Below are 27,162 nucleotides of genomic sequence, written 5' to 3' on the forward strand. Positions count from 1 at the left end.
TTCTCTTGTCTCTGCATTTGCCGGAAATGTGGTTTGCTTGGTCCTGCTCAGTTTTCCTAGCTTCCTGGTTGCGTGTCACTGAGCATCTCCCGGGCGTTGCACCCTACAATCAGCAAAATCTGAAAGTGAAATCACGCGGGCTCTTCCTTCAATGCTGATTTCGGTTCTGAACATCACGTGTGTTTAGTATAAGACAGAGACATCTGCCCGTTAGCACCCTACATAGTCCTGGTCTCGGAGGTTCAAATAGGAATCCTGGTTCTGGTGCTTGAGTGTTTCTCTGCTGGAATCCGAAAGTGCTACTGAACGTGAGAAAAACACTCACAGCGACAGCTGTCTGTCATGAGACTGCCAAAAGGATGCTTGTGCCAGCCCGGACTTGCACCTCTGCATTTTCACTTCGATGATTTTAGTTTCACTTTTAGTAACGCGCACAAGCTTCAAACTCAACAGCCAGACCTACAAAACTCGCCTGTTTTGTGAAGTTTAACATTTTGGAGTTGGCTGAAGTAAAAACCTTGCCTTTGTAAATTCTGGCCCAGATCTGTATACTGCTGTGGTAAAAAAATATATATTGTACCATTCCTTTGTCTTTTTTTCTGCCTATCAGATGCATGGAATTGTCATCACCCGTAGCACAGCCGTTCCTGTTAAAGCCACTTGCTCCCCCACCATCAGCGCAACCCTGGCTACACACCACTCACTACCTGTCCTCTACCACTTGTAAGAAGACTTCAAGGAGGTTGTACAGAAAGATCCGTGGGCATACTAAGGTGCGCCCGTCTGCGACCACTTTCCACTAAGCATCCTCCCGTGGCAGAGCGCTGCTAAACAGTTAACCGTGGCAAGAAGCGCTTTACAAAAAGTGAAATGGATTACAATTTACTTTTTAGTTTGGCAGACTTCCCAAAAGTTAAAATTGACCATGCATTGCAACTGTGTACACTTCAGTAAAAAACACAAATAGACACTGCACACATGCTGAGGAAAATCTTTTCTACATACGCTTACTTTTTAATTTTAAATAAGCATATTTTTTGTCCTTTTTAGGTCGCGCCTATACCAATCCGCAAGGAATGGTATAGTTAGGTCGAGCCTATACCATTCCGCAAGGAATGGTATAGGATCGCATTTTAGTGGGCAAAATAATTGTCAAACCAACGCGGTGGATTTTCAACAGTTCACGTGAACAAGCACGCGCTTTTCCCCCACAGGCACCATCTGAGCGTCCACATCAAAGCAACAATCAGCCTCCCTCCCACTGGCATCTGAAGCTTCCCCCAGCGTGCACTCGGCCTCAGGCAGGCATTTCTTCTCCCCTAATTATTCACTTCACTTTCACGGCCACCAGGCTATGCATTTCTCTCCCTCCCCCCCCCCCCCCCCCCTCCTCCCCACAGCAATGCCAAGAGCTTGTTTCTTTACTTCAGGCTGTCGGAAGGACTTGCTTTAACATGGCCACTGGCAGCTACACACTTACTGGGCGAAGCGCTTTTTAAAAAAAATTGCTGCCACTTAAAAATGCCCCTCCCCCAACAATGATCACCTTTTAAAGAAAGAGCATTCTCTTAATGGCCTCGTCTGGCCGGGTCACAAGAAACTGCGGTGGTTCGGGGTGCAATTAAATCTCTTCCCGTTCACCGCCTCCTGCCTCTGAGGGTGACACAGCTTAAGAGGCAATAGGGCGCATTACCAAGTTGTACCCACGCATAATCTATAGAACTGCCCTTCCATTCTCTCTCACACAAATGTTAATGCTCCCACTGCTCCCACCCAACTAAGGCCTCTCTAGTCTCTACTCCCACTGACACCTATATCAAAATAACGCACACGTCACAGATTTTAATCACAGCAAGTGTACGGTGTGGGTATAAGAATGTGAAAAAAAACACCTACCCTTCCCTTCAACAGTACCCAGCAGGCTGCCCAGAAACATTTCATATCCCCAGGGTCAAGGCAGATTTCTCTCAAAAATGCTCAACAATCGAAGAGTGTGCTGGGCGTTCGCACGGTTGGCTACCCACTGTGATGATGACACGCTCCAACAATCACGAGGCAGAGCAGGGGCTACACAGTACACGGATGTCTGCTCGTTTAATCTCTCTGCCCGCCCCTTCCGCTCTCCATGAATTATTTTAGTTCATACAAGACACTTACATTGTCTAGCCCTGGATATGCCTTCTGCACAGTACTCCACTGAGCAACACCAAGGTCAGTGCTTTAATACTTCATTTGATTGATTTTTTTTTTTTTTTTTTGTCGCGGGAATTCGTTGTATGTTTGAGTGCCGTGGATATTCGGCACGGCGTCCACTTTTAAAAACATTTATTTAATGGTGCACACAAAACTTGTATATATTCGGGCGCCGCGCTTTATATTTAGCAGAGCGCTCACTGTTATGGGCAGTCACAGGGCAGATTTAGATAAGGCCAGCCGTGTCCAGTCCTGCAGCGAAGCACACACAACTTTGCAGAAGCTGGAAGCTTTGGCCCTCACTTCCTGGCACTTCATATTTTCCCTGCCATACTGTACCATTCAACTTGGCAGGCTGCAGCAACGGGGCATGGGGGCGGTGGTTGAGTGGCTCCCAGACTTGGCTGCTGCTAAACAACAAAAGTGGACATTTTAAGGTAATTCTGTTAGCTTCATTTTCGAAGGCACATGCAGTAACTTTCTCTACGTTCGTATTTTGTGTGATGTAATTATTAGTGAAACAGTTTCAGTTTCTGAATGTTAGCCTTTTTTTCAGGTTAAACATCAATGATGTAGTATGTTAGACTGGTGTTTTGTGCCCTTCTGCCCTGTTAGACTCATTTTTCCCTTGTTTTTCTGCCCTTTGTTAGACTGCTTTGTGTGCCTTTCTGCCCTCTGCATCACCACATCATCACTCAGCGCTACTAGTTTGTAATATCAATACATCTAAGTCACGTAAATACAAAACATGTTGCATTACAAATGCTATAGGTGTCACATTTGCGAAAGTTATAACTATTGGCATTGTAAATGACAAAGCTATTAATTTAGCTATTTTTAAAACCAACACATAAATAAAAAAAATTCTCACTTACAAGACCAATAGCTCAAACTTTCCTAATGCGAGACCTATTGCATTGCAAATGCTTGTCTCCTGAGGGGGGCTGCTACTTAACAAATCTTTGTGGGATTGAGTTGTATTCTTTGAAGAGGGTTTGTGTGTGACTGGAAGTGAGTGTGGAATGCAGGGATGAGCCCATCTGGAACTATTTTAATGTTCTGCAGAACGTATTCCACAACATAAGCTAACTGTGCACTGACCGTGTCAGTTGTGCTCATACAGGAGCATAAGGTATGTAGTAGATGTACTGAACCTGTGCAATACAGGAGAATAAGGTATGTAGTAGATGCACTTAACTGGTGCCCGGTCAGTGGGTTGAGTAGCCTAGAAACAGGGATGAATTTCTGCTGTTTTGAGCAGCTCGCAGAGGAAGGGGCAGTCAGCAATCGGGCTGAATCGTTTTCGTCCTGATCCTTTTGGGGATAGCCAATTTTCAGGCAGTAGGTGCCTGCTGGTAGGAACGCATCACTAATGGGTCGGTGGTTCAAAGGAGCAGCAACAGAAGAATGCCATATCTTTAAGATCTAATAATGTTTTTGACAATAATTCATCCAGTCTTGGGCATCTGTTTTGGTATTTCAGCGTCAGGGTACACTAGTCACGAGGCTTGGCAGGGGCACTGGGTTTGTATTAAGCTTGAGAAGCGTAGTTGACTAAATAAATTCTGCGAAGTTAAAGGAGAGATTTCAAAGACGAATTGTTCATGTACCACCTGTGGACTTGTAGGTCACAAACTAGCTGGGGGTCTTAGCTAGGCAGATTATTCAGTTTGCCACTAGTTATTGACTTGGATCCTCATTAGATTGTGGTTACTAAGCTACGCTTTGTACTGTATATTTAAGGTTTGCTACTTTTACCCACAGACCAACTTGCCTATCTTCAAAACGAAAGATTCCTGTGTGCGGAGACGCTACAGCGACTTTGAATGGTTAAAGAATGAACTGGAAAGGGACAGCAAGGTGAGTGACCTATTGTATACTATGGCTAGTGTACTCTCCATTGTTCCTGAACCACTGCTGTATCAAGTAGTAACAATTCCTCTCCTCAGTCCGATAACGGCAGACCAAATCATATGACCAACACTGTATCCTTTTTTTATTCCACTCCAGTTATCATTTAAAAAAAAATTTACATTGTTCTGTGTGCACTCTGCCCATAACTTGTAGTCGAGCTGATACATACCAGTTGCACCCAGACTATGCTATGAAAGGAAGCGAAAGCCTACCTGTAATAGTCCCTTACTAAAACATCGAACTTAACCATTTCTCATGGTGGCATAATCAGTTGTTTGTTTGGGCTGTGACCTGGTTTAACCTAAGATAACATTTCTGTAGCCTCCAGGCTTTCATATTTCCGTATATCCAGGGATATGAAATGTAATAAAATATCTACTTGTCCATGGGGAAGGTTGCTTTATAGATCTACTTGCCTTGTAACAAATTTCACTTGCCCCTTTCGTGCCATGTAGTGCAGTGACAAATTATAGCAGCAATCTCATTATACAAGAGCTCTGAAATTTGCTTCTGATTATGGCTGGACTCATACCATAGGTCTAATACTAGCAATTCCCTTATTTTGTCACCTTTCCGCAGATCAACATACTGGGGCTGAAGGTAGCGTTAAGCAATAGTTCTAGGACTGGAATGCTTTTTTGAGTCTGTGCAAACCTACTAACTTGCATGTTTTAAGGGTTTTCACCAGCTGTTCCCTAATCTTTTCCCTTAATGAAAAAGGTTAGATATTTTCTCATGACAATTGCAGATGTAAAACTTCTTCTAGGGTTGGGAAAAAAGCAGTTGGAGCGAAAGTGTACTTGCAAACACTCAACGGATTTTCGCATGAGCAGATCTACACCTGCATGTTTGCTCATGCTAAAATGCAATTCACAAATATTCACCTATGCAAGAACATATGCAGTGGGTGCACTTTAGAGATTTCTTTAATAATTGGGCCCCTAACTGGGTCTCGTATTAACCAAGACCTTTTGTGTTTGTTAAAATTCTATCTGTCAGTTGGCTGGCTTCACTGAGTGACAGCATTCTGCTCTTTTACAATGAGCATATTGGCACACAAAGCAGTTTTGTAAAGTGCCGGGAACTAATGTGGCAATATAAGCTTTTTGAGACCCAAAAATATATTTTTTGTCAATGTTTATGATGAGGTCCCAGCAGCTCCCACGCCAATAAGGTTTTACAAAAACCCTGCCAAAACAAAACCAAAAGGCTGACCACCAATTTCAGACCTACTGACGTTGCCAATGATTGTTTATTTCTGTTTCCCATAATTTTGTTGAAACTGGTTACACAGATTTACCATTAGCAATATTTTTTGGAACTGGTTAGCATGCCCCAACACATTTTATAAAAGATGCTGCAAAAAAATAGTACCTCCATTTTCCAGTAGATTAGTAACATGTTTTTTTCCTTGTTGCATTTTTTTGTGAACATTTTTTTTTGGAAGCAAATAGTCGTCCTTCTGGCTTTCAAGCTTCTGCCATATTTACAGCGAATCAGAGAGCATTATACATAGCCTCATACAGCTACATTTTGAAAATAAATGTACACATTTATATTGGAGCCGCTGTCAGAAGTGCAGTTCAAGCTTACATTTCCTTAAAATGCTCAACCTAATAACGGCTTTGCATTGATCAGCCATGAATACAAGTTTGAAAAGCATTAACCTACGAACAAAAAAAATAACCTTAAATGCAGACAGTGCCCTTCCCTGATCCATAATTTAGTGCTGTAAACTGGCAGCCAAAGGGTTTGTGCTACAGGAGGCTTGGCCTACTTGTTCAAGGACAAAATACACATGAAAACTGGTTTCACTTAAATGCTCACCATTAAAACGTCCCAATGCTTGATAATGGCAACCTGTGACAATGTGTTTTTAAAAATATATATTTTTGAGTTTGCAATACGTAAAACATTAGTCAAAGAAACCCCCCTCCCACCAATCTGCCTTTGTTGTTCGGACAGGATTTGCGACCAATGTGACATTCCCCTCTCAGGTGAGTACATTTAGCCAACAACCCATAGCAGGGCAGGCGGCGACTTTAAAATGTCCACTGATGTGAACACCAATTAGTTACACCACACCCCTCATACAATGCGTCACCATATCTCATAGTGAAATATTTATTTCTGCCAAGCCCGCCGATGCACCGTCAACCTCCTCCCGGTGGCAATCTAATGTCCCTGGTCCTCCACTGTGGTGTGAGAATCTTTTTTTACTATTAGGTATGTCTGGTATAACCCCCAAAAGTTTTTAGGACGACTAGTGGGAGGCAGCAACTTGCTGTAATTCTCGGACTGTGTACATCAATATAACATCATGTGCCCAGCGTTTAGGTGTAGGTGCGGGCCTCTCATCCAACAGCATGCCACTACCCTTCGGGCTGTGAGCAGTCCCATGTCCACCAATCGCCGTGTGGCTTTGGGTAGCTACTTAGTGTACCCTAGGAGCGCTAGAGTGGGATCAGGTGTGAGATCTATTTCTACTGTTACTTATGTCAGTGAAGATCTTGTCCCAGAAATCCCATACACCTGGGCATTGCCATACCAGGTGTAGAAAGCCTGCGTCTGGGGCACGACATCTCTCACAGTCCGCAGTGTCACGAAGGCCATACCTGTGCAGTCGTGCCGGTGTATGATACACCCTGTTGAGAAACTTGGAAGTGCACTAGCCTATGTCTGCCGTTCAGTGATAGCTTCCTAGTATTAGTACAGCAGTATCTCCACATGTCGTTATCGATTACTATCTGCAAGTCAGTTTGCCATGCCAGCTGCGCTTTCGTGTACGTGTGCTCCCTATGTGCCGGAGACAGCTTATATAGGTTAGACAGTAGTTTTTAGGTCTCAGCTTTTTTTACATACGTGAGTTCCGGAACTTCAGGCGGTTCTGCCATGTCCTCACCCAGCAGCTCTGTAAGAGCACAGCGCACCCTGTGGAACTGGAAGCGGGGCAATAGGGGAGTATCCTCACTACTTGTTGTTGCTTGCTCCCATGTTTTGGCCACCCCGTCCTGGAACAAGTCTCCTGCGACTTTTTTTTTTTTTTTTTTAATTTTTGGAAAACCTTTATTGTGCATTTATAGAAGTACATATACGGGTCTACAACCCTCAGGCTGGCCACGAAAAACTGTTGAAGCACTGTCGCAAGCAATACGATGACACGGTAGCACATAAGGAGCATAGGCAGACATTAAAGAGTTACACTATTGATTAACGTGATATCGCGTCACAGGAGCTGTAAGGTTAAATTTTTTAAAGGTTTTTTTTTTCTGCAACAATTAAAGTCCAACATTGCTGTTTCAATATAAAATACAAGTTAAGGTTAGAGAAATAAAGAAGCAGGGCCCGTGTAGGTGTAAACGTAACAGTGGCGTTATTTCCACCATACAGATAACAATTCAAAAGTCAAAGTCCCGCAGGCGGCATAGGGGTCAAATACGACCAACAGGGGTATCAGGATCAGTAAACTATCTGGTGTGCACCTCCATCCGCCCGCACACAATCCCAACACTGGCCCAAGACAGGAAGAAAGAGAAAAATCATAAAGAGGAAAAACAAGGCACCATAGAAACTGAAAATAAGAAAACCCATCCCCCAACCCACCACCCTACACGCATGCAGAGGCTACGGCCTACCCCCCCCCAGCAGTGTGTCTGTCGCCCAATAAACCCGAAATTTAGCACAAGAAAGAAAAAGGAAAGAAAAAGGAAACACGATAGTGACTGAAATATGAGAGCAAGAGAAGAAAGTCCAATCCAACTCCCATAGAACAGAAGCCCGGAGGAGGGCCAGAAACACTGTTACCCGGGCTCCCAGCCCACACCTAACCTCCAACCCAACAACCACGACCCACAAGAGACCATACCAGTTGTAGCCCAAAACAGGCAATTATAACAACCATGCAGCCGCCCAGTACATTGAGGGATGATACAGTCCAAAATGCAACCAGCCAAATAAAGAAACCATAGTAGGGACCCCTCCTTCTGCACGTACCCCAGGACCGCCCGCACACCGAACCCCCATCTCCTAAACAGAAATCAGCAGCTGTGCCCACCAGTTACAACCCCATGCTGGGTAAAACAAAACGCATTCGGAAGTTCCAAAGTAGTTTGAGAGTCCCGATATCCGTCAGCCAGGCAAGCAAAGTCAGAACAAAGACCCATCACCCCTGGCCTGAGCGTTGCAATCCTCCCAAAAATGGCCACCGCAGGAAACATGCCGAAGGCAGAACAAAGGGACAAGATGGCCGTCCCCAACGAAGAGAAAGCATGAAAGGAAGAAGTGAATGTCCCCGGTCTACAAGGAGTTGATTGGCAAAAAAGGCTAGCATCCCAGCACTCACAGGAGAAAGTACCACCGACTGGGGAAAGGATGAGGCTCCAGAGGCAAGAACAGCAAGGAAGTCTAGCAGCCGGGGAGTCAGCAGACCATGCAGAAGCAATGATGGTGGAGGCTGAGCCTCGGAGTGCGGAGTGGAGAAAGACATTGTATCCACATCCACGTCGGCGGGCAAGTCAACAACACTGTAGCCAGAAATCGTCAGCTTCATGTCAGGCGCCTGCTGAAACATAGTATCCGGGTCAAGGATAGTTGTAGGCAGCTGGGAACCAGAGCGCCACCGGTGTCCCGGCGCAAGAATCGCCTCGTCAATCTTGCGGCACAAATCACTAGTAATTTGCCGACCTGTAGATCTGAGATCCGCGATAGCCGCCAGGATATCCACACAAGTAGGGGCCCGCTGCAGTCCCACACAAGATGGTATTTGGGTCGACATCCCCGGTCTATAGGAGTGGGTTAGAGCAGGCGAGACAATACGTCCAGGGGACAAAGAAGCAGTCATCTCCCCTTCCTTAGAGACCGCCATCTTTACTTCGGCAATCCGGTGACAATGGGGAGAGAGGGGCGATCAAAAATTCGGGATGCATCAGGCGGGGGCGCCGGCAGGGGAGCGGCTCACAGGACAAAATGGCAAACTGTAAGCGACCCTTCGCCGCTGGTCCGAAGGCAGCTCCCGGCACAGGCGGCTCCGCCAGCCGGAGCCGAGTCAGCCCACCAGTCGCACCACACTAAGAAACGAAGGGGGTAGGGGTCCTGTCCCGCCAGCGCCCACCGCATCCAGGTCCGGAGAGCCACAGGTTCAGAAAGTGACCTCACCGTCCCACTCCACCGGCGGCAATTCTGCTGCGAGCAGCGGCGCCTCCACTAGTAGTCTACCCGGTGCATCGGCATCCCACGGCGGTCATCGGAGCAGGGTCCAGGGGGTGCAATGGCGAATGGCTCACGCGACCGTATCTCCGTCCACACGGCTGATAGAGACCTCGGAGGAACGCGGTTGTGATCAGCGCGTTCATGCAATCGTGGCGCCGCAGCAATAACTCAGGATGAGTGGCAGGATACCGGTGCGGGAATAAGAGGCTCGCGGAGCTGGGAGCCTACACGTCCGCCCTGTCGGCCATCTTGGCTCCTCCCGTCTCCTGCGACTTTAACGTTAACCTTTTGGAGCGCATGGATCACCCCTTTCTCTTTGCTGGAAGACAGCCATCGTGCCCAATCTACCGGCATTATTGGAGTGTATAGTAGTGCACCACCCTGCAGCTGCAAAATACTGTGCCACGCATGATTTGTTGCAGCGATTGCGTCCAGTATGCCAGTCCTTCGATTTACCGGTTGGAAAATTGTGGTCGGGAGCGAGAAAGGGCTAGCAAAGAGTATTTACATGCGGAATACAGCCATCACCGTGGAGCCAGGTGTGCAGATGAGCGACCTGGGCTACTCTGTAATAAAGCTCCAGGTCAGGGGCACCGAGCCCACCCATACTATAAGGCAATGTGAGTAGCGTCCACTTGGCTCGGGGTTGTTTCCCTGCCCATGCCAATTTAACCATGAGTTGCGTTAGTCTAATATATATATATATTTTTTGATAGTGCCGCCGCCCAGCATCTCGAGGTAACTAACGCTTTAAAATAGTTTATAGATTCGGGCTGGAAAAAATCGCCCCTCGGCGAATGGTCAAGAGTAAGATCAGGTCTGCCCCATGGTTCACGGAACAGCTAAAAATCGATTAATCACGAACAAGAACTGCCGGAAAAAAAATGGCGCAACAACAAAAATCCAGCAGATCGTAATGCTTATAAAACTGTGCATACTAATTATATGCGGGATATAAGGACGGCAAAGCGAGCGTATTTAATGGAGCGCATAAATAAAGCAGAAAACTCCTCCAAAGAATTGTACCAAATCTTGAGAGAATTTTCCACCCCCAATAATCCATCATCCACTCCCAATTCTAGAGAATGGACTGAATCGCTCTCCAATTTTTTTGAGGATATATAATCACTATATCCAAGTCCTTTTCTCCGTGTCAAATTCTAGGGCAATCTGAAGGGCCAACATCTACCCCCGACAACGTTTCCCACACCTGGGACGAATTTGAAATGCTGGATGAGGACAAGACCCTGTTAATTGGGCAAAAAATTAAGTCCGGCTCCCCTACGGATCAGGTTTCCCCCAAATTGTTCACTACACTGGCCCCTGCCTTGGTAGAATGCCTAACCAGCCTCCTTAATAAATCTCTTCTAGAGGCTGACTTTCCCATTGTATGTAGGCCAATACTGAAGAAGCCTGGAGCTGACCCCAACATTCTGCTAAATTACCGACCAATCTCTCTGCTACTGTACTTCGGAAAGATATTGGAATCTTTTGTTAATGGACAGTTGGTGAACCATCGAGAGTGAGGGACTGTTAGATCCTTCCCAGTCGGGCTTCCGTGCTGCTCACAGTACTGAGACAGCACTGGTCGAGGTCGCAGATATCAGATTGGCCCTGGATAAACATCAATCAATCCTAATCTTCCTTGATTTGTTTGCGGCCTTTCCTCCTTGATTTGTCTGCGGCCTTTGACACCATCTCCCACCGTATTCTTACTCAACAGTTATGGGAGATTGGTGTCAGAGGGAAGGTCCTGGAATTATTTACCAGCTATCTATCCGACCGTACAACAGTCCAAGTCGGCCGGAACACAGCAAGCACTCAGCCTGTCAAGATGGGTATGTAAATGTAAATGTATAGGCATTTATATAGCGCACTACTTACCCGTAGGGTCCCAAGGCGCTTCGACCGCTGCGAAACCCTTCCTGGCTTCCCTGAGAGATGGTCCCTTAATGGGTATCTCCAGGGTGAGACCAGGCATCCCCGGCGGTCTGGTGGGGCCGTTAGTGAAAATGAGGCAAGCTAATGCCCAGAGTTGCCGAGTGTGATCGCTGATCAGAGTGGGCACCGAGGCGAGAGAATTATCGAGTCCGCTGACCCTGGTCCAGAAACCTGCCGCGCCGGGAATCGAACCCTGGTCCCGGGCCGTCCTCTGCTCTCTGGTCTGCCGCCTCTAACCAGTGAGCCACACTACGTGTTCTACAGGGCTCCATCTTGAGCCCTACGCTTTTTTTGTTGTTGTTGTAAGACTTTATTGGCAGCTGTCAAATACACAATAAAACATTTGCGTGTTCAAACTTCAGTTGTCACGCAATAAGTATTTCGATGCTTGTAATACACAGCTATTTAGCCGACAACCTCCCGGTCCGGCAGCATTCAGGAATATTGTGTTCGAGACATTCCATTAGTAGGTAAAGAAATCAATGGTCTTACTTTTATTATTTTATCTAAACAAAACCACAGACTCATTAGGAATAATAAACAATATAGCAAGATATCCATACACGGTCAATCGTTCATATCAGTGGGTTTTCCCGATTCACTATTCTATTTCGAACGTGTGAGCTTCTTAAAGTATCCCACCCTTGAATGCCTATGCTCCTCCCACTATTCCTTTAACGTGTATGTATCACTCCCCCAACTCTTCCTCTCCTTCAGAACTATCATCTTCCTCTTCCGGTTCACATACGTCACCCCTGTATTTATTCCAAGGTGACCATATCCTGTTCCATTTGCGAGGGTTGGCTCTGCTCTTATAAACCGCGCGCTCGGTCACCATCAACTTATCCATGTTTTTGCACCATTGTGTTTATGTCGGTGTGTCCGCTGCCCCCCATTTCTGAGCTATATCACGCTTGGCCACCATTGTTCCTATCACTACCCACTGCTGGCCCTGTCACGTTAGATCAGACGTTCCCAATACATTCAGTAAGCAGACCCTCTGGTCCGGTGTGAGTGACACTTCTAGCGTTTGAGATATAGTCCTCATGATACGTTTCCAGTACTCACTAATGATCGGGCAACCCCAGAGTGTGTGCAGCAGTGTCCCTTCTTCTCCACAGCCTCTCAAGCAGTTTGGTTGATCAGCCCTATGTATTCTATGTAGGGTGGTTCTGGTGTAATACACTGTGTAATATTTTAAATTGTACCAGTCGGAAGCGGGCCGACACTCCTGCTTCCCGCTGGGATGCCAATGCGGCGTTCCAGTCCGTCTCATCCATTTCCCCCAACTCCTCCTCCCATTTGTCCCGTAGTTTAGTTAGTGGATCGGGTAGATAGTTCAGCAACTTTCTATAAGGGAGTGAAGTGGCCCCTGTTTGCATAAAATCAGTGAGTAGGCGGTCCTCTTATGGTGAGGATTCAGGGACCTTTGTCCCCGGCTCGATGGCTGTCATCAATGCATGCCTTATGTGTATATACCTGTAGGTCCTAGGTCATACTGTTGTTGTAGGAGTGAGAAGGGGATCATGCCAGTGTTCGTCCATAAGTCTCCCACCGTGGAAATTCCTATATTGTCCCATTGGGTAAATCCCTTACTGTGTCTCGGACATCCCAGTGATTTAGTGTCCCACAAAGGTGTAAGTTTAGTTATTACATCCCCCCATTTCAGCCTAGTCTGTGCCTTATGCCAGAGTGCTATTGTGTGTTTCGTCGGGCCCATCAGTTTTGTCAGTAGACTTTTATTGTATAGTGGTGCCAGCAGACTGTGTGTGCCTGTCGGCCAAATAAGCTGGGTCTTCCTGTGGTGCGTGGATCCATTGGTTTATCACCTTGAGTTGGGATGCCCAGTAATACAACTGTATGTTCGGCAGCGCTATCCCACAGTCATACCATCCACGGTTGAGTTTTATATGCGCCAGCCGGGCAGTCTCCCCATAGCAAACCTGAAATTACTGCTGTCACCTCTTTAAAATATGAGGGTGGGACTAGGGTTGGTGTATTCTCCAGTACATACAGAAGATGTGGAAGTGCTTTCATTTTAAACAGTGCCGCTCTACCTAAAAGTGTCAACGGCAAAGTTTTCCAATACCTTGCATCTGCCTTTAGACGAGTGAGTGGAGGTAACAGGTTTTTATAATGGATCGAGTCGTCTCGGGCGATGTGGATTCCCACGTATTTAAACGAGGAGTCTGCAATTGTCAACGGGCAATCGCTGGGTAGATATGTCAGAGGACCCTTTAGTTCAGAAATGACTGATTTCGACCAATTTATGGTGTGTCCAGAGTTGATACCATGTGTGTTGCATAAGTCTAATAAGGTAGGGATGCCAGCGGCTGGGTCGGACAAGTATATTAACATGTCATCAGCGTAGAGGGAGACCCTGTCTTCCTAGTGCTCCCCCCCCCCCCCCCCCCCCCCCAACTCCCTTCAGTAATGGAGTGTCTCTAATGACAGTCGCCAATGGCTCCAGGACTAACGCAAACAGCAAGGGGGAGATCGGGCAACCCTGTCTCGTTCCCCTGGCCAACGGTATTTCTCGTGAAATGTGTCCATTGGCCGCCACATGTGCCACAGGCTGTGTGTATAAAAGTTTAATCCATGCGATAAATTTATGGCCGAAGCCCATGTGCGCCAGGACTGCAGAGAGATATGGCCATCCTGGTGTCTAACGATAGAATGACTGCTGGTTCCGTCAATAGGGGGGCCCGTGCCAGTGCGCCATGTACTCGTCGGAGGTTCAGTGCCATACTCCTATGGGGCATAAAACCGGATTGGTCTGGATGGATCAGGCGTGATAGGTGGGGCATTAATCTGGTAGCCAATGTTTTCGCCAATATTTTGGCTTCCGCATTGAGTAGCGAGATTGGGCGGTATGATGTACACTCGGCGGGCGGCTTACCCGGTTTCGGGATGACCACAACAGTTGCCATCCGTTCCACAGGCAGGATCCCACGCTCCAAACTATCCTTAAGCATGGCCAACAACGGCCCACTTAGTGTGTTTGACATTGTTTGGTACCATTCAATCGGGATACCGTTGGGGCCTAGCGCTTTTCCTGTGTGCAGTGTGTTGACTGCTGCCTGTATATCTTCTATCGTCAGGTCTGCCTCTAGTTCATCCACCGCGTCTTGGGATAGTGTTGGGGTGCTCACCTGAAGGGCCAGCGCCGCAACACTTGCCGTGACTTCCATTTCCGGGGTATATACTCCCTGAAAGTGGTCTGCGAGGATATCAATTATTTCCGATGGGTGCGAGTGCGGTTTTCCACATGGATCTGCCAACTGTAGTATGGTCCTGCTACCCTCTTTCTTTTTATCCAGCCATGCCAGTAGCTTACTGGCCTTGTCACCTATATTGTATATTCTGTTCGCAGTCGCTGTAATATTCTCAATCGTTTGCCGCCGCACATGATCACTGTGCAATTGTTGGCATAAATTAAGTGTGTGTAGTGCGTCCTCTGTTGGGTGTGCCATGTGCGCCGCGTTCGCTGCTTCAAGTGGGGGATGATACCGAGCCAGTATTTTCTGCGAAGTAGTGTCGAGTCGCCTTCTTCAATTCTTTCAGGACATGTGGTACCTTAATATAACCCGGGTAGATGGGGTACATTCTTTTGCGAACCCTTCCCGAGCTCGAGAGGTTTAGTGTTAGGGGGGAATGATCAGAGATACCCCTGGGTCTAATCTGTACATCACTGATTGTAAGGTGACCGTCCCCCAGTGTGAGAAAATAATCTATGCGGGACAGACTATTATGAGTTGCAGAGTAGTAAGTGTACTGGCGACCCCTGGGTTGAGATGTCGCCAGACATCCAACAGTCCCTGCGCCTCGAGGAAGTCGTTAAAACGGGACGGGCCAGGTGAATGTGCTCGGGTCGGGAATCTATCTTGTATGTTGTGTGCCACTGCGTTAAAATCCCCTGCCACTATATGGTCACCTTCCGGGAGATCCAACAGTAATTTCCCCAACTCGGGAAGAGAAGTCGTGTGCAATGCTGGAGGAATATACACAGAGACAACATTGATTGGTTTGCCTTCCCATTGCCCGATTGCCACTGCAAAACGGCCATACTCATCGGTTCTCGTGGAATGCAGTATAAAGCGGGACGCTTTTTTCATTAAGATGCCCGTTCCCCGAGACCCGGAGGTAAAGTCCCAGGACCAACCCTCTCTTTATCTTATCTCCTAGGCCCCTCACATTCCAGGACATCAATTGCAATGGAGTTACCGGTCCTGTGCACGCATTCCCATTAAAAGTGGCTGATTGTATGTTGTGTGCCATTGCATGCCTACTAGGTCTAGTTTGTTTATCTCAGTATCTATTTGCCATAGTGTCCGGTATTTACCCATCCGAGTGTTCGATTCGTCGTTCGATTCGTCGTGTTGCATGTTATTTCCTTGAGTCAAACAAAACAAGAAACCCCCCCCTATATCCCAAACATCCCCCCTCCCTGCCCCCTTGCTATACGGACATAGAACCGCCCGCCCCCCCAACTTAGCAGAGTGCCTGACCCATTCCCCACACAAAATACTTGCTCGCGGGGGTGAATGTTCTCCGCAGCCGGCGGCCCCTCATACACTCCTCGGAAGCCCTCAGCCCAGTGTCCTGTGGCCAACCTTCAGGCAGATCGTTACATTATCGTTCAAGTTATTAATTGTCCTCCAGGAGGTTAGTGTTCCTTACTGGCGTCGTCGACCTCTATATCCCCGTCTTGTGAAAGTTCTTATTCTGTTCTGCGAGATGTTTGTGAGCCCTCCGGAAGTCCCGTATTTTTGTCCTTTTTTGATCTGTTCGATCTGCGGGCTGCGTAGTCTGTCTCCATCTATCGAGCCAGTCTCTCGCTAGTTCAGGAGTGTCAAAGAACCAAGTCCTTTTGTCTGATAACACTCTCAACCTAGCCGGAAATAGCATGGAGTAAGGGATCTCTCTCGCTCTTAGTTCCTTCTTGACCTCCAAGAATGTCTTCCTGCGGCGCGCAACTTCTGCTGTATAATCTGGAAAAAAGGCCAATGTGGAGTTGAGGATCTTGACCGGAGGGGACACTCTAGCCACCTGTAAAATGGCGTCTCTGTCCCGAAAGTTGAAGAGACGGGCCAAGATGGGTCTCGGTGTCGCGCCTTATTTAGGTTTACCCCCCGGTACTCGATCTACCATTTCTACGGAGAAAAAGGCAGACAGTCCCTTTGGTTGGAGCTCTTTTTTTAATCCGATCCTCCACATATAGGTCTGTTGCTCTATTGCCTTCAGATTCCGGTGCACCAAGAATTCTAATGTTATTCCTTCTCGAGCGACCTTCTTGATCGTCCAGTTTCTCACGTAGGGCTTTGTTCTCCACCGCCATTTGTTGCATTGCTGTTTGAAGCTCGGAGACGTCCCCCACAAGGGACTTCGTGACCACCTCCATCGATTTCACTTTTTCAGACATTTTTTGAAAGTCGGCCCAGATCAGTGTGATCTCGGTGGATATTGAGCCCACTGTGGCCTGTACTTGAGTTAGCGCTCTCATGATGTCTTCCATCATTGTTTTCTGAGTGTTTGTTCCGTCCACCATCTTGTTGGTTGCGGCCCTTCCGTCGGACGGGGAGGATGACGCTCCACCACTGGCAAATCTATCAATACGGGTCTGCGTAGTGCCTCCTCTTGTGTTTTTTCCAGCCATCCTCGCCCCTACGTACCACAAGATTCCTGTGGGTTATGTCTCCCGATCTTTCGGAGTTCAGTGGATTCTTGAGTGCAGCTGGTCCTCACCTTTCTCTTCGTACAGACAGTAGGCCCATACCACCCGGTATGCGCAGGTCCTCGCAGTGGATTGCTCTGCAAGTTCCTGAGCAAATTGGGAGCAGCTACTATAAGGCCAGAGGTCCCACAGTCAGAAGGTGAATCTTGGTACCGTGGCGATGGTGTTCAAAAGCGATTGATGCATTGAGCACTATGGGTTAAGATGGCGGACCGATCCTTTGTTCTTCTTTGGTTTCGGTTTCACTTGCCCGTCGTTGGAAAGAATTCTCTTCTGATCGCGTTTAGTTTTTCCTCTTATACACGGCCGAGTCTAAATAAGACTTCCCGATCAGGTCTCGCTGTTGTCGAGCTCATGAACTGCTTGGATCACGGTCGTGCGTTCCCGGTGGGGTCTAAGCAAGTTGCCCTGACTGCTTCCCGGTTGATCATGCAGGATAGGTCCCGGCTCGTTGCGGTCGTTCGGGCCTCAGTCGCCACGACATAAGTCTCGCCTCCGGTGTCGGACAGTTATTAAAGTTGCTGCCCTGGGTTCAGCCCGGTCCTAGGCTTCGGGACCTTTTGTTACAGCATCTGTCCTGCACGGATAAGTAGTCGGATATTAGGAGAGGCCGTCCGATCTAAGGAGCTCTTCTTTTAGGCTGCTGCCATGCTCGGCTGCTAGCCACGCCCCCCCAGCCCTACGCTTTTTAATGTCTATATGACCACTCTGGCCAAAGTGATTACAGAATTTGGCTTTGAGGTCCTATCATACGCGGACGATACCCAGATTCTGGTCACCTTAGGCCCTGACCTCGATGAGACACAACTTTGCTTTAAAAACTGTATGATCGAGGTTAGGAATTGGATGTGTATTAACCATCTGCAGCTTAACGTCAATAAAACGGAGATCATGCTGTTTGGCAAAGCTACTGATTATTAGGCTCATGACTGGTGGCCGGTACAGCTTGGCGACTGTCCGACTCCCAAGGAATCAGTGCGGAATTTGGGCTTCCACATGGCCAATAAATTATCCATGAAGACATAAATCAACCATATTGTCGGAACCTGTTTTGGACTTATGCGCAGTCTGCGCTAAGTTTTTAAGTGGATTCCAGCAGAGGCGCGGAAACCCTTGGTCGGGGTCTAATTTTAAATAGGTTAGGCTACGGAAATTCGCTCCTACTAGCGATAAATGAGCACTACCTGAAAAAACGACAGGTTCTTCAGAACTCCGCAGCACGGCTGGTCTTAGACCTTCCCCGAAGATCAGTCTGCCCCATGCCTCAGAAGCCTTCACTGGCTCCCTGTAAAGAAGCGAATTAAGTTTAAAACGTTGTCTTGTTCACAAACATATGTGTGGTAACTGCCCTAAATATTGGTCCCATAAACTTACTTGGTATGTTCCCAGAAGGCAACTCCGATCTAGCACTGAGTCACGGCTTTCCCCGCTGAGAATACAAACCGCCAGAAATGGGGGTCGTGCTTTTTCCTTTCTTGCCCCTTCCCTCTGGAACACGATGCCCCTGAATTTGCGCACGACCTCAGTACACATGTTTCCGCAAGAGGCTGAAGACCTGGCTTTTTGCAAACTAGCTGTCCGTATCTCGTCAGAACCGTCTGCAAGCGCCATGAGACTCTTTTGATGTGATATGTGCGCGTTACAAATGCCGTTGACTTGACTTAGTCGTTGAAAAAAGGACTTGGGAAGCACTATTGGGGTTGTCATGAATAGGAACAGTAATCTAGGCAGCACAACCATTTTCATTATGGATTTCCGTCCTAGGAGGGAAAGTGGGAGCCTACACCAGGCTTCAACATCGTCCTCCAGCTTGCTGAAGGCAGTGCCATAGTTTGCTCCAAGTAGGATCTCCGTATCAGTATGGCGTTGTATACCCAGGTACCTGACTGTGTCTGTAGTCCACTGCAGTGGATATTCCATTTCGATATTCTGCGTTATAGGGGTTAAGCGGAAGGCCAGTGACTTAGTCCAGTTGATCTTCAGGCCCGATAAGGCTCCGAAACGGACCACCTCTCTCAGTACCAAGGTTAAATTGTTGTCTGGGTTGTGGACGTACAGCAAAGTGTTGTCCGCGTACATGGACATCAATATCTTGTATGTGGGGAAGCCTACACCTTCATTGCCATGGTATTCTCGCAGCGCACAGGCTAATGGTTCAGCAACCAGGGCGTACAGGAGGGGCGATAGCGGGCATCTCTGTCTGGCGCCTCTGCTGATGGGGAAGGAGTCAGTGACTAGGTTACAGAGTCTGAGCCTGGCCCGCGGGCAGTTATACAGGGCCCCTGTCATCTGGAGGAATGGCAGCCCTAGGCCCATCCGCTGTAGTAAGTCGAATAAAAGGCCATTCCACTGAGTCAAAGGCCTTTTCCATGTCAATGAACACTGCTAGTGCCTTCCTATCCTGCCAAACATGTTGTATCGTGCCTTGAACCGTGCGAATGTTGTATACCAAGTTCCTACTGGGGATGAAGCTGGCCTGTTCAGGCGCAACTAACCGAGGTGCCAAAAGCGCCAGGCGGTTAGCCAGAACTTTAGCAAATAGTTTAGTGTTGACCTTTAGTAATGAAAGAGGGCTATATGAGCTACTCTCATCTTGTGGCTTGCCTGGCTTTAGTATCGTGACCAGTAGCGCCTCCCTCCTTGATTGCAGCATACTGCCCTCTACGCAGATGTTATCGAAGAGCGCAGAGAGGTGCAGGAGTAATTTATCCTGAAACGCCTTGTAAAATCCCACTGTGAGGCCATCCGCTCCCGGTGCGCTGCCAGCTCGCATGCTCGCCAGAGCGTCCGCTATTTTGTCCTTCTCTATCGGGAGCATCAGGAATTCCCTGGGTGTGTTAGTCAATGTAGGTATATTGATGTGGTCAAGGTAGTTGGTGATATCGTCCTCAAGGTCCCCACGTTTGGACGAGTATAGATCAGTATAAAAGGCCTTGAAGGCTTGTGCTATGTCTGTTTCTTCCGTTAGTACCACACCGTCCCCCGACTTTATTTCCGTGACTTGTTGTCGTCCCCTCTTCCCGCTTAAGGTTCTGGCCAGGACTGAGCTGGGTCTCTCTCTCCCTCCCCATATGTTCTAGCCGTTGCGTACTTTCCTAGGTGCTTCACTTCCCTTTCCCCTCTTTCATGGTATTCAGCTAGAAGTGACTTGATCTCCTCCCCTATCGTGCTGTCCGTTTGTCTGCTCTGTCTATCCTCTAAGGTCGCCAGTTGACGCTCAAGGTCCGCTAGTCTCTGTCTGATGGACTTGAATACTCCCGAGTGTTTAGACATTGCTATGCCCCTGATATATACTTTGAATGTTTCCCATACAACCTGGAAGCTGTCTACAGAGCCACGTTGGTCTCAAAAAGCCTCCACTAGTTCTCCTCTAAATGCCGAGTCTAGGAGGGAATAAGGAGGGAATCTCCATGTGAAGGGCGGGATGGCCTAACCCGGAATGTCCAGCACCAGTAGCACCGGCGAGTGGTCAGACAAGGTCCTAGGAAGCACCTTACAGTCCCTAATCTGCCCTAACCAGGAGGCGGATGCCAACCAGTAGTCTATTCTGGTATGGATATCATGGTAGGCGGAGTAGTGAGTGAACCCACCCCTCTCTGGGTTTCTGATCCGTCAGACATCCTCCAGACTCATACTGGTGATTACACTCCTCAGTGCCAAGGCATCCATCGAGGGTCTACGGGGTGGGCCAGCAGATCTATCTAGTGTAGGATCCAGAACCAAATCGAAGTCCCCTCCCCACAGTATACGATCAGTGTCATATTGTCTGGCCATGGCAGCTAGGGCTTGAAAGAAATCAGGAGAGTCATAGTTTGGGCCATAGGCGTTAATTATCACAAAGTCTATACCAGGTCCGATGCATTTAGAAATGAGATCTGCCTGCTGTGTCTGTCCGTAGAATTTGTAAGGATAGTTTCGATTTTGGGTTCACCCAGGTGATCACTCCCCTGGCGTGTGACGAGAAGCCTGCTGCTGTTCTATTGCCCTCTAGGCCACTGCTGTGTAGCATTCTACTGGTCGTAGGAAGATGGGTTTCCTGCAGCAGTGCCACGTCTATACGTTCGCGCTGCTGGTAACTAATGACCTTTCTAACTTTCCGGTGGTCATTCGCACCCCGCATGTTCCCATGTAAGTGCCCTGAGTTTGGGTGTGCATGTATTGTTGCCATTGCTAGCTGTGTCAGCTATTGAAATAAACTAAGTGGATCCTAAGAGTGAATGTCCTACTTCTGCCCAAAATCTTTAGCATGCCAAAAGTCAGATACAATAACCCTCCTTTATCCTCGGAATAGTCCTAACCCAACATCCCCTTATCCCCCCCTCCCACTGCAGACCATTCCCAACAAGGGCTAGCATGAGTGACCCCCTTTCACCCCACCCCCCGACTTTATACCAAACTGTTGAACCCCCCATTCCCCCCCCCCCCCCCCCCTCGTCTCCCCCCTAGCTTTTTCCATGGCTAAGAGCATGGTTTTAATGTCCGAATAATCTGAATTGCCCGCTCCATTTGTCGAGACGACTTTATCTGCCTCCTGTGATTCCGGGGTCTTGTTGCGGCGTTGCTCGAATGGGAGCTTGCTCTGGGTCTTGTCACCCTTCCCCATGTTGTCTAAGGGGGAGGAGGGGGGACAATAGCACTGACTGCACTCGGGCGGTATCCCTCCAGATGTTGCCAAGTTGGGCCCATGTTGTATGGCTGGGGACTTTTCAATCACACCCTGTCTAGTTCTATCAAAGTATTGTTGTGCAATCTTCCCGGGTGTCAATTTCCGTAATGGCGCCAAGCAGGCCTGGCATTCAATAGGCGACGCCGTCGCTGTGGGCCCTCAAGACGCAAGGTCTCAACTCACCGCAAGACCACACCTAAGCGCTCCGGGCAGTCTCTGACCCTCAACACTAATGCTTGTCAGCGTGACTCACCCCAGGTTTACAGGCGGCAGTAGCGTCTCCACCGTTGCAGTATTTCTCTGGGTGCGCTATCTCACTAGGCATGCCCTGGGGTCCATGGTGCGAGAACAGCCACAGATCAGCTCGCTGTGGGCACGTGTCCCTCTGTATGTAGCGCCGTTTCCGCCACTGACCCTCAGGCTATACTGCACCCAGTCCGGCAGAGCGTCAAGCCTCTAGGTCGTCACCACGCGAAGGCTGCGGTGGTGGTAGGGTCCTGCACTCGTTTTAGGGCTGAGCGCCTGGGGACAGTGTTGCACAAGAAGAAAACAAGCATTGAAAATGCAATAGGTCTCGCCTTTGATTAAGTTAAAGCCATCTGTTTTGCTAATGGTATTTCATAGCATAGAAAATGCCTTTCACATTCATTTTAGCTAAAATGTACATGTGTTGCAGTCATAGATACTGGGGACATTTCCTGCATGGTACCTGTGTAGTTGTAATCACTTGTAGTTGTACTCCAGGTATAACAGAAATGTCCAGTTTTTAAAGTTCCGCCTGTTAAGCCACAATGAAACGAAGGCTCACGGAGATTAAGTGGTGTGCACTGGGATACGCTTGTGAGGTGGCAAAGAATTATTGTCCTGTAGCTCCTCACGATACATGAGGAGACCTCTTTCCTCAATGGAGGATCATATATATAGTGCTGCGTTCAAATTGAAGGCTTTTCTGTTTTCAGAGACCACTTTTGCGGTTACTGAACAGTGCTCTTTTTATTGACCTTGTCCTAGTCAGCCCTACTGAAATTCAAAGCATCTACAACTTGATTTCTGCTGCAGGAGGAATTAAGTTCTGAGCTATTTTTTCCTTTAAATATTTGACTGCTTCATTCCGCTAGTTTGTTAGTTGTCACCACACATACTCATGCTAATTTACCGAAAACTTTCAAACGTGCACTAGTTTCATATTTGAAAGTTTTAATTTACACACACACATGTCCTTGGGTCGTGTGTGTGTAAATTGCACTTAAAGTTAAATTTCAGGGGTTCTGGGAGGTGTTCTTTAACCCCCCCTCCTCCCTGCACCCTTGAAATTGCATTCACTTTTTGTGATTCGCGAAATGAAATTAGCAAAATGTGAATGCCTTCCCATTCATTCCTAATGGGCCTTTTAGCCCATAGGAATCAATGGGAAGGGTTTTCCTTAACCCCTTCCATGCTCATGACGGAACAGTTCCGTCATGAGCATAAGGTGGCCTGTGCTTATGACGGAACCGTTCCGTCACGGTTCCATAGGCCCAATGGAACGTTCAGCACCGGGGGGAAATTAGCGCAGTACAGAAGGGGTTAATTGCGATTCCCAAATTGTGAATCTCAATTGAGGAGAAATACCGAATCGCAAAAATAAATGCGAATTATTCATGCATTGCCGTTTGCGATTTCTAAATTGCGATTCCTTAATTTTCGCAATTTAGAAATCGCAAACGGCAACAATGATGCATATGGCCGTATGTGTTTTAGCCCATTGCACTGTAAGGTCCCAAAAGATCCTATCACCTGCGGAGGCCCCAGGTTTCCATACTGTCTCATTCATCTTCAGCCCTTACATAGAGCCTCTTCGGATTCTACTCATGAGTAACATTTTCAAGATTTACCAGTATACCAATGAGACAACTCTGCCTGAAAATCTTCTGTGCTCCAGACATCGAATTCCTCACACAGCCTGCACCTCATTGAGACTTGGATGTTCAGTTCCTAAAAGCAATCAATCCAGAATTCCTATTTTTGGCGAAGAACAGCAAGCAAGAAGTAGTACAAACCTGCCTCTGTGTCATTAACCTTGATGGCTTTCAGCTTCCACGTTCTTCGAAGGCAAGTTACTTAGACTCGCCAGAGACACCAACACCACCCTCCAGAAACACATTACCACCCAAAAAAACAAAAAACTGCAAAGACTGCCTGGTACCAGCTCTCTCTTCTAAAGAAAATGAAATTGTTTTTTCCAGAAAGCACCTTCAGCAATGCAGTTCAAGCCTTTGTACTCTCGCATTGGATAATGGTTACTCCATGGCCTCCCAGACTCTGCACTTGCACACGATACAGCACATCTCACTGAGGCCCGGAAGAAATGTGACCACATCAGCAAGGCCTTTCCCAAACCCTCCCCACCCCCTCCCCCCGACTAATGGACCTTCAATGGCTACTCTTGACAGCCTGTGCCCTCTTCAAAACTAGCTGCATCGTTTACAAACCCTTCATGATCAATACACCCAATAATCTAGCGGGCAAGTCAACGCGTCTGATGGCTCTTGGCACACTAGCAGCCAGATCATCAGGCTGGAGACTAAGAAGGGTAAAAACTGAAAAAACCCAAGACAGAAGGCCTTTTCTATCTAGGCACCCGGGATTTGGAACAACCCTCCTTAAGGACGACACCATCACTGTTCCATTTGGGGAAAGTTGAAGACGCAGCTCTTTAAAAAAACACTACATCACAATGCACTGCTAATTTGCCCACCTCTTCTATCACTGTATGCATTCCTTTGGGCTTGTACAGCTCTCCGCTGCTTTTTTGGCTAGGTTAGTGCTGTATAAATATAGTGCTGATGAAACTTGGAAGTCAAGTGACGCCAGTGATGCATTAAGATACTACAGAGGTACTCCTCACCAATGTTTTGCCAGTGCAGCCGTAAATCCGAAAAAAGGCCATTCCTGAAGGAATCGGCTGAAAACTGGATGAAGTATGTCCAGCACTCTTTCTAGCACCCCATTGTCCTTCAAGTCATACGTGGCAATACCCTATATAATCACTTTCTATGAAAATTCATCACTCTTTCCTTCATGTCTACATGTCTGTTGTAAAGTTTAGGTTGGGATATGAATTTAAAAGTACATTTGCCTCTCCTTATCCTACATTCTTCCAGGACAACACAATTGAAAGGGAGGATGTTAAATTCCCCTTTGAGTACATTCTAAAAAGGGCAAAACTAGTCCTCCACAAAACATCGATCACAGGTCACCCTAACTTCAAATAAAATTAAATAATCACAGCGCAACCACAAAGAGGAATTGATGGAACAAAGTGGTTTAAACTTGGTAGATCTCACTAAGAGATATGTTGTGCACAGATTTAAACATAGTTAAAATGAGCCTTCTTGTAAACCTTGGTGTCCTTACTTTAGCCTTCTAATTAGCATTGTTCAGATGTGTCCTGTTAATTTTTTTCCTTTTAAAACCTATTTCACCTTCCTGTGGATTGTAGGCTGTGCGGCGAACCTGTGAATGCTCATCTTAAACTGGTGTGCCCAATCACAGGGCCACACTGTATCAGGTGTTGGAGCGAGGACGCCTCAAGTTAGCCGTAAACCAGTCAAAAGGACCAATTCAGCCTGCACCTGATATGAAATATGTACCGATATATGCCCTTTCAGGGCTGACAGAATTTGGCTCTGCATATGCCCCAGATAGGCATCCTGTTAAGGTGTTAGGGAAACACCCAAACCTGATAAATGGTTGGACCTGTTTAGGGCCAGAAAAAGTGAGCGAAAATATGACAAACTGTAATCCAGTACAGAATTAAAGCTTCCCCTGGATGGATAAGATGGCACCAACACTGTTATTCACTAGCGTATCATGCTCGCTATGCATACACCTTTTGCTCTATCCACTCTATAAAAACATATCAAATATGTACCCCAAAATTGAGATATAGCACAACTGTTTATTTTAGTAAGATGAGGGAGTCTGTAAATCGGGATATTAGATAAAATTATAAAACATATACAACAAATCAATAAAATGCATACATAGCATGAAATAGACGACCTAATACAAGTGTTTTATCATAGCACGTGTAGTTTGTCACACCTTCCAATAGGGCTTTTCAATGGCCTCCATTTTTTTGTAACGCCATCTTTTTTGATTGGCATTCTAGGCAGTATGGTACCAGATTATCATTGTCAGATATCACTCAATATAAATATGGTTGTTTTGCTGTATGTATATAAAATCACAAAATATATGTTTATATATGGTGTCCTGAATAAAGTTAAATAAAACCAGCATTAAAAATGCAATAGGTCTCTCCTATTAAGTTAAAGCCATTTTCTATGCTATGAAATACCATTAGCAAAACAGATGGCTTTAGCTTAATCAAAGACGAGACCTATTGCATTTTCAATGCTTGTTTTCTTCTTGTGTCCTGCCCATTGCCCAGCATCCCGTGGATACATGTTGTTGGAATAATATTCAGAGCAACAAGACCTCCCAGTCCATATTTCTAACCACCTCGATGTCGTTTTCATAGTACATCTGTGTGAAATTAAACTCTGAAACCATCTCTCATTTTCAGCCAAAGACATTTTAAATATGGCCAAGCACTAAGGCTTTTAATTTTTAAACTATGCAAATTTGTGATTCTTACAGTAAGTGATGTCGTTAAATAAATTTACAGATTTATATAGCCCAGCTTATCACCTGTGAAGTTATCTAGGCACTGTCCATGGGCAAATGGAGATTAAGTGATCTGCCCAGAATTGTTGGATCTTGAGCCAGCGCAGACACTCTAACCTGGATTCTCAGCTCTTGGGTCGGCCGCTCTGGCCTCTGCACCACATCCTCTCATTATCCAGGTTATGTCCATATAATACAGTCCTTAGCCTCTTCGCCGCTAATGACAAGGGTAACTCGTCATGGACTTTCCATTGATTTCAATGGAAAAACAATGAAGAGTAAAATATTGCCTTAGCAGCCAAGTGGTTAATCTGCTAACCAATTTGGTCTCCCTGTGTCTCAAAAGTGACCATCTCTTCCCCTTGGATTGAATTTGGACGCATCATTAATAAACCTGTTAAAAGAATTTTCCCACACCTTGCAGCCATAATCTTGGTACTGCCAAAGCAGGCCTGAGGCCCACTTGAATGCGCTTTTATCTTTTTTCATGATTTTAGGAAAAGTAATGGCCAATCAACTACGATATTACTAGACCAAATCATCCGTACCATAAGGTTTCTACTTGGTAGACAAACCTCCCCTCATGTGATGCAGCTCCATGTTGTCTGAGACAATTGAAAATGCAGTGGAGAGAGGAGGAGTATCTGTTGGCTTGGAGAACGTCCTTGATTCCACTTCAGTGCTTTAAGTTGGTTGGGCATCAGAAGATGTTCTCGTTTGAATTAGTTATCTTTGCTCTGACTCCCCCCCCCCCTCCCCCCCCCTCCCCTCTGTGCTAAAGAAGGCAGACTGCTATCTGATTAGTGACTGGTGGGCAAATGCTCTCACCAGAGCT

General features: G+C 47.0%; 1 protein-coding gene across 1 annotated transcript in view; it reads left to right on the top strand.

Moving 5' to 3' along the window:
- The window catches only part of SNX12 (sorting nexin 12), a 76,275-nt gene that overhangs the window by 17,999 nt on the left and 31,114 nt on the right, over nucleotides 1–27,162 (top strand). The window contains exon 2 of the mRNA XM_086918292.1: nucleotides 3,958–4,053. Within this exon, the coding sequence (XP_086774418.1) occupies nucleotides 3,958–4,053 (96 nt within the window). The remainder of the gene's footprint in view (nucleotides 1–3,957; nucleotides 4,054–27,162) is intronic.

This window comes from Lissotriton vulgaris, chromosome 4_1 (genome assembly GCF_964263255.1).
Source record: "Lissotriton vulgaris chromosome 4_1, aLisVul1.2, whole genome shotgun sequence".
Classification (NCBI taxonomy): domain Eukaryota; kingdom Metazoa; phylum Chordata; class Amphibia; order Caudata; family Salamandridae; genus Lissotriton; species Lissotriton vulgaris.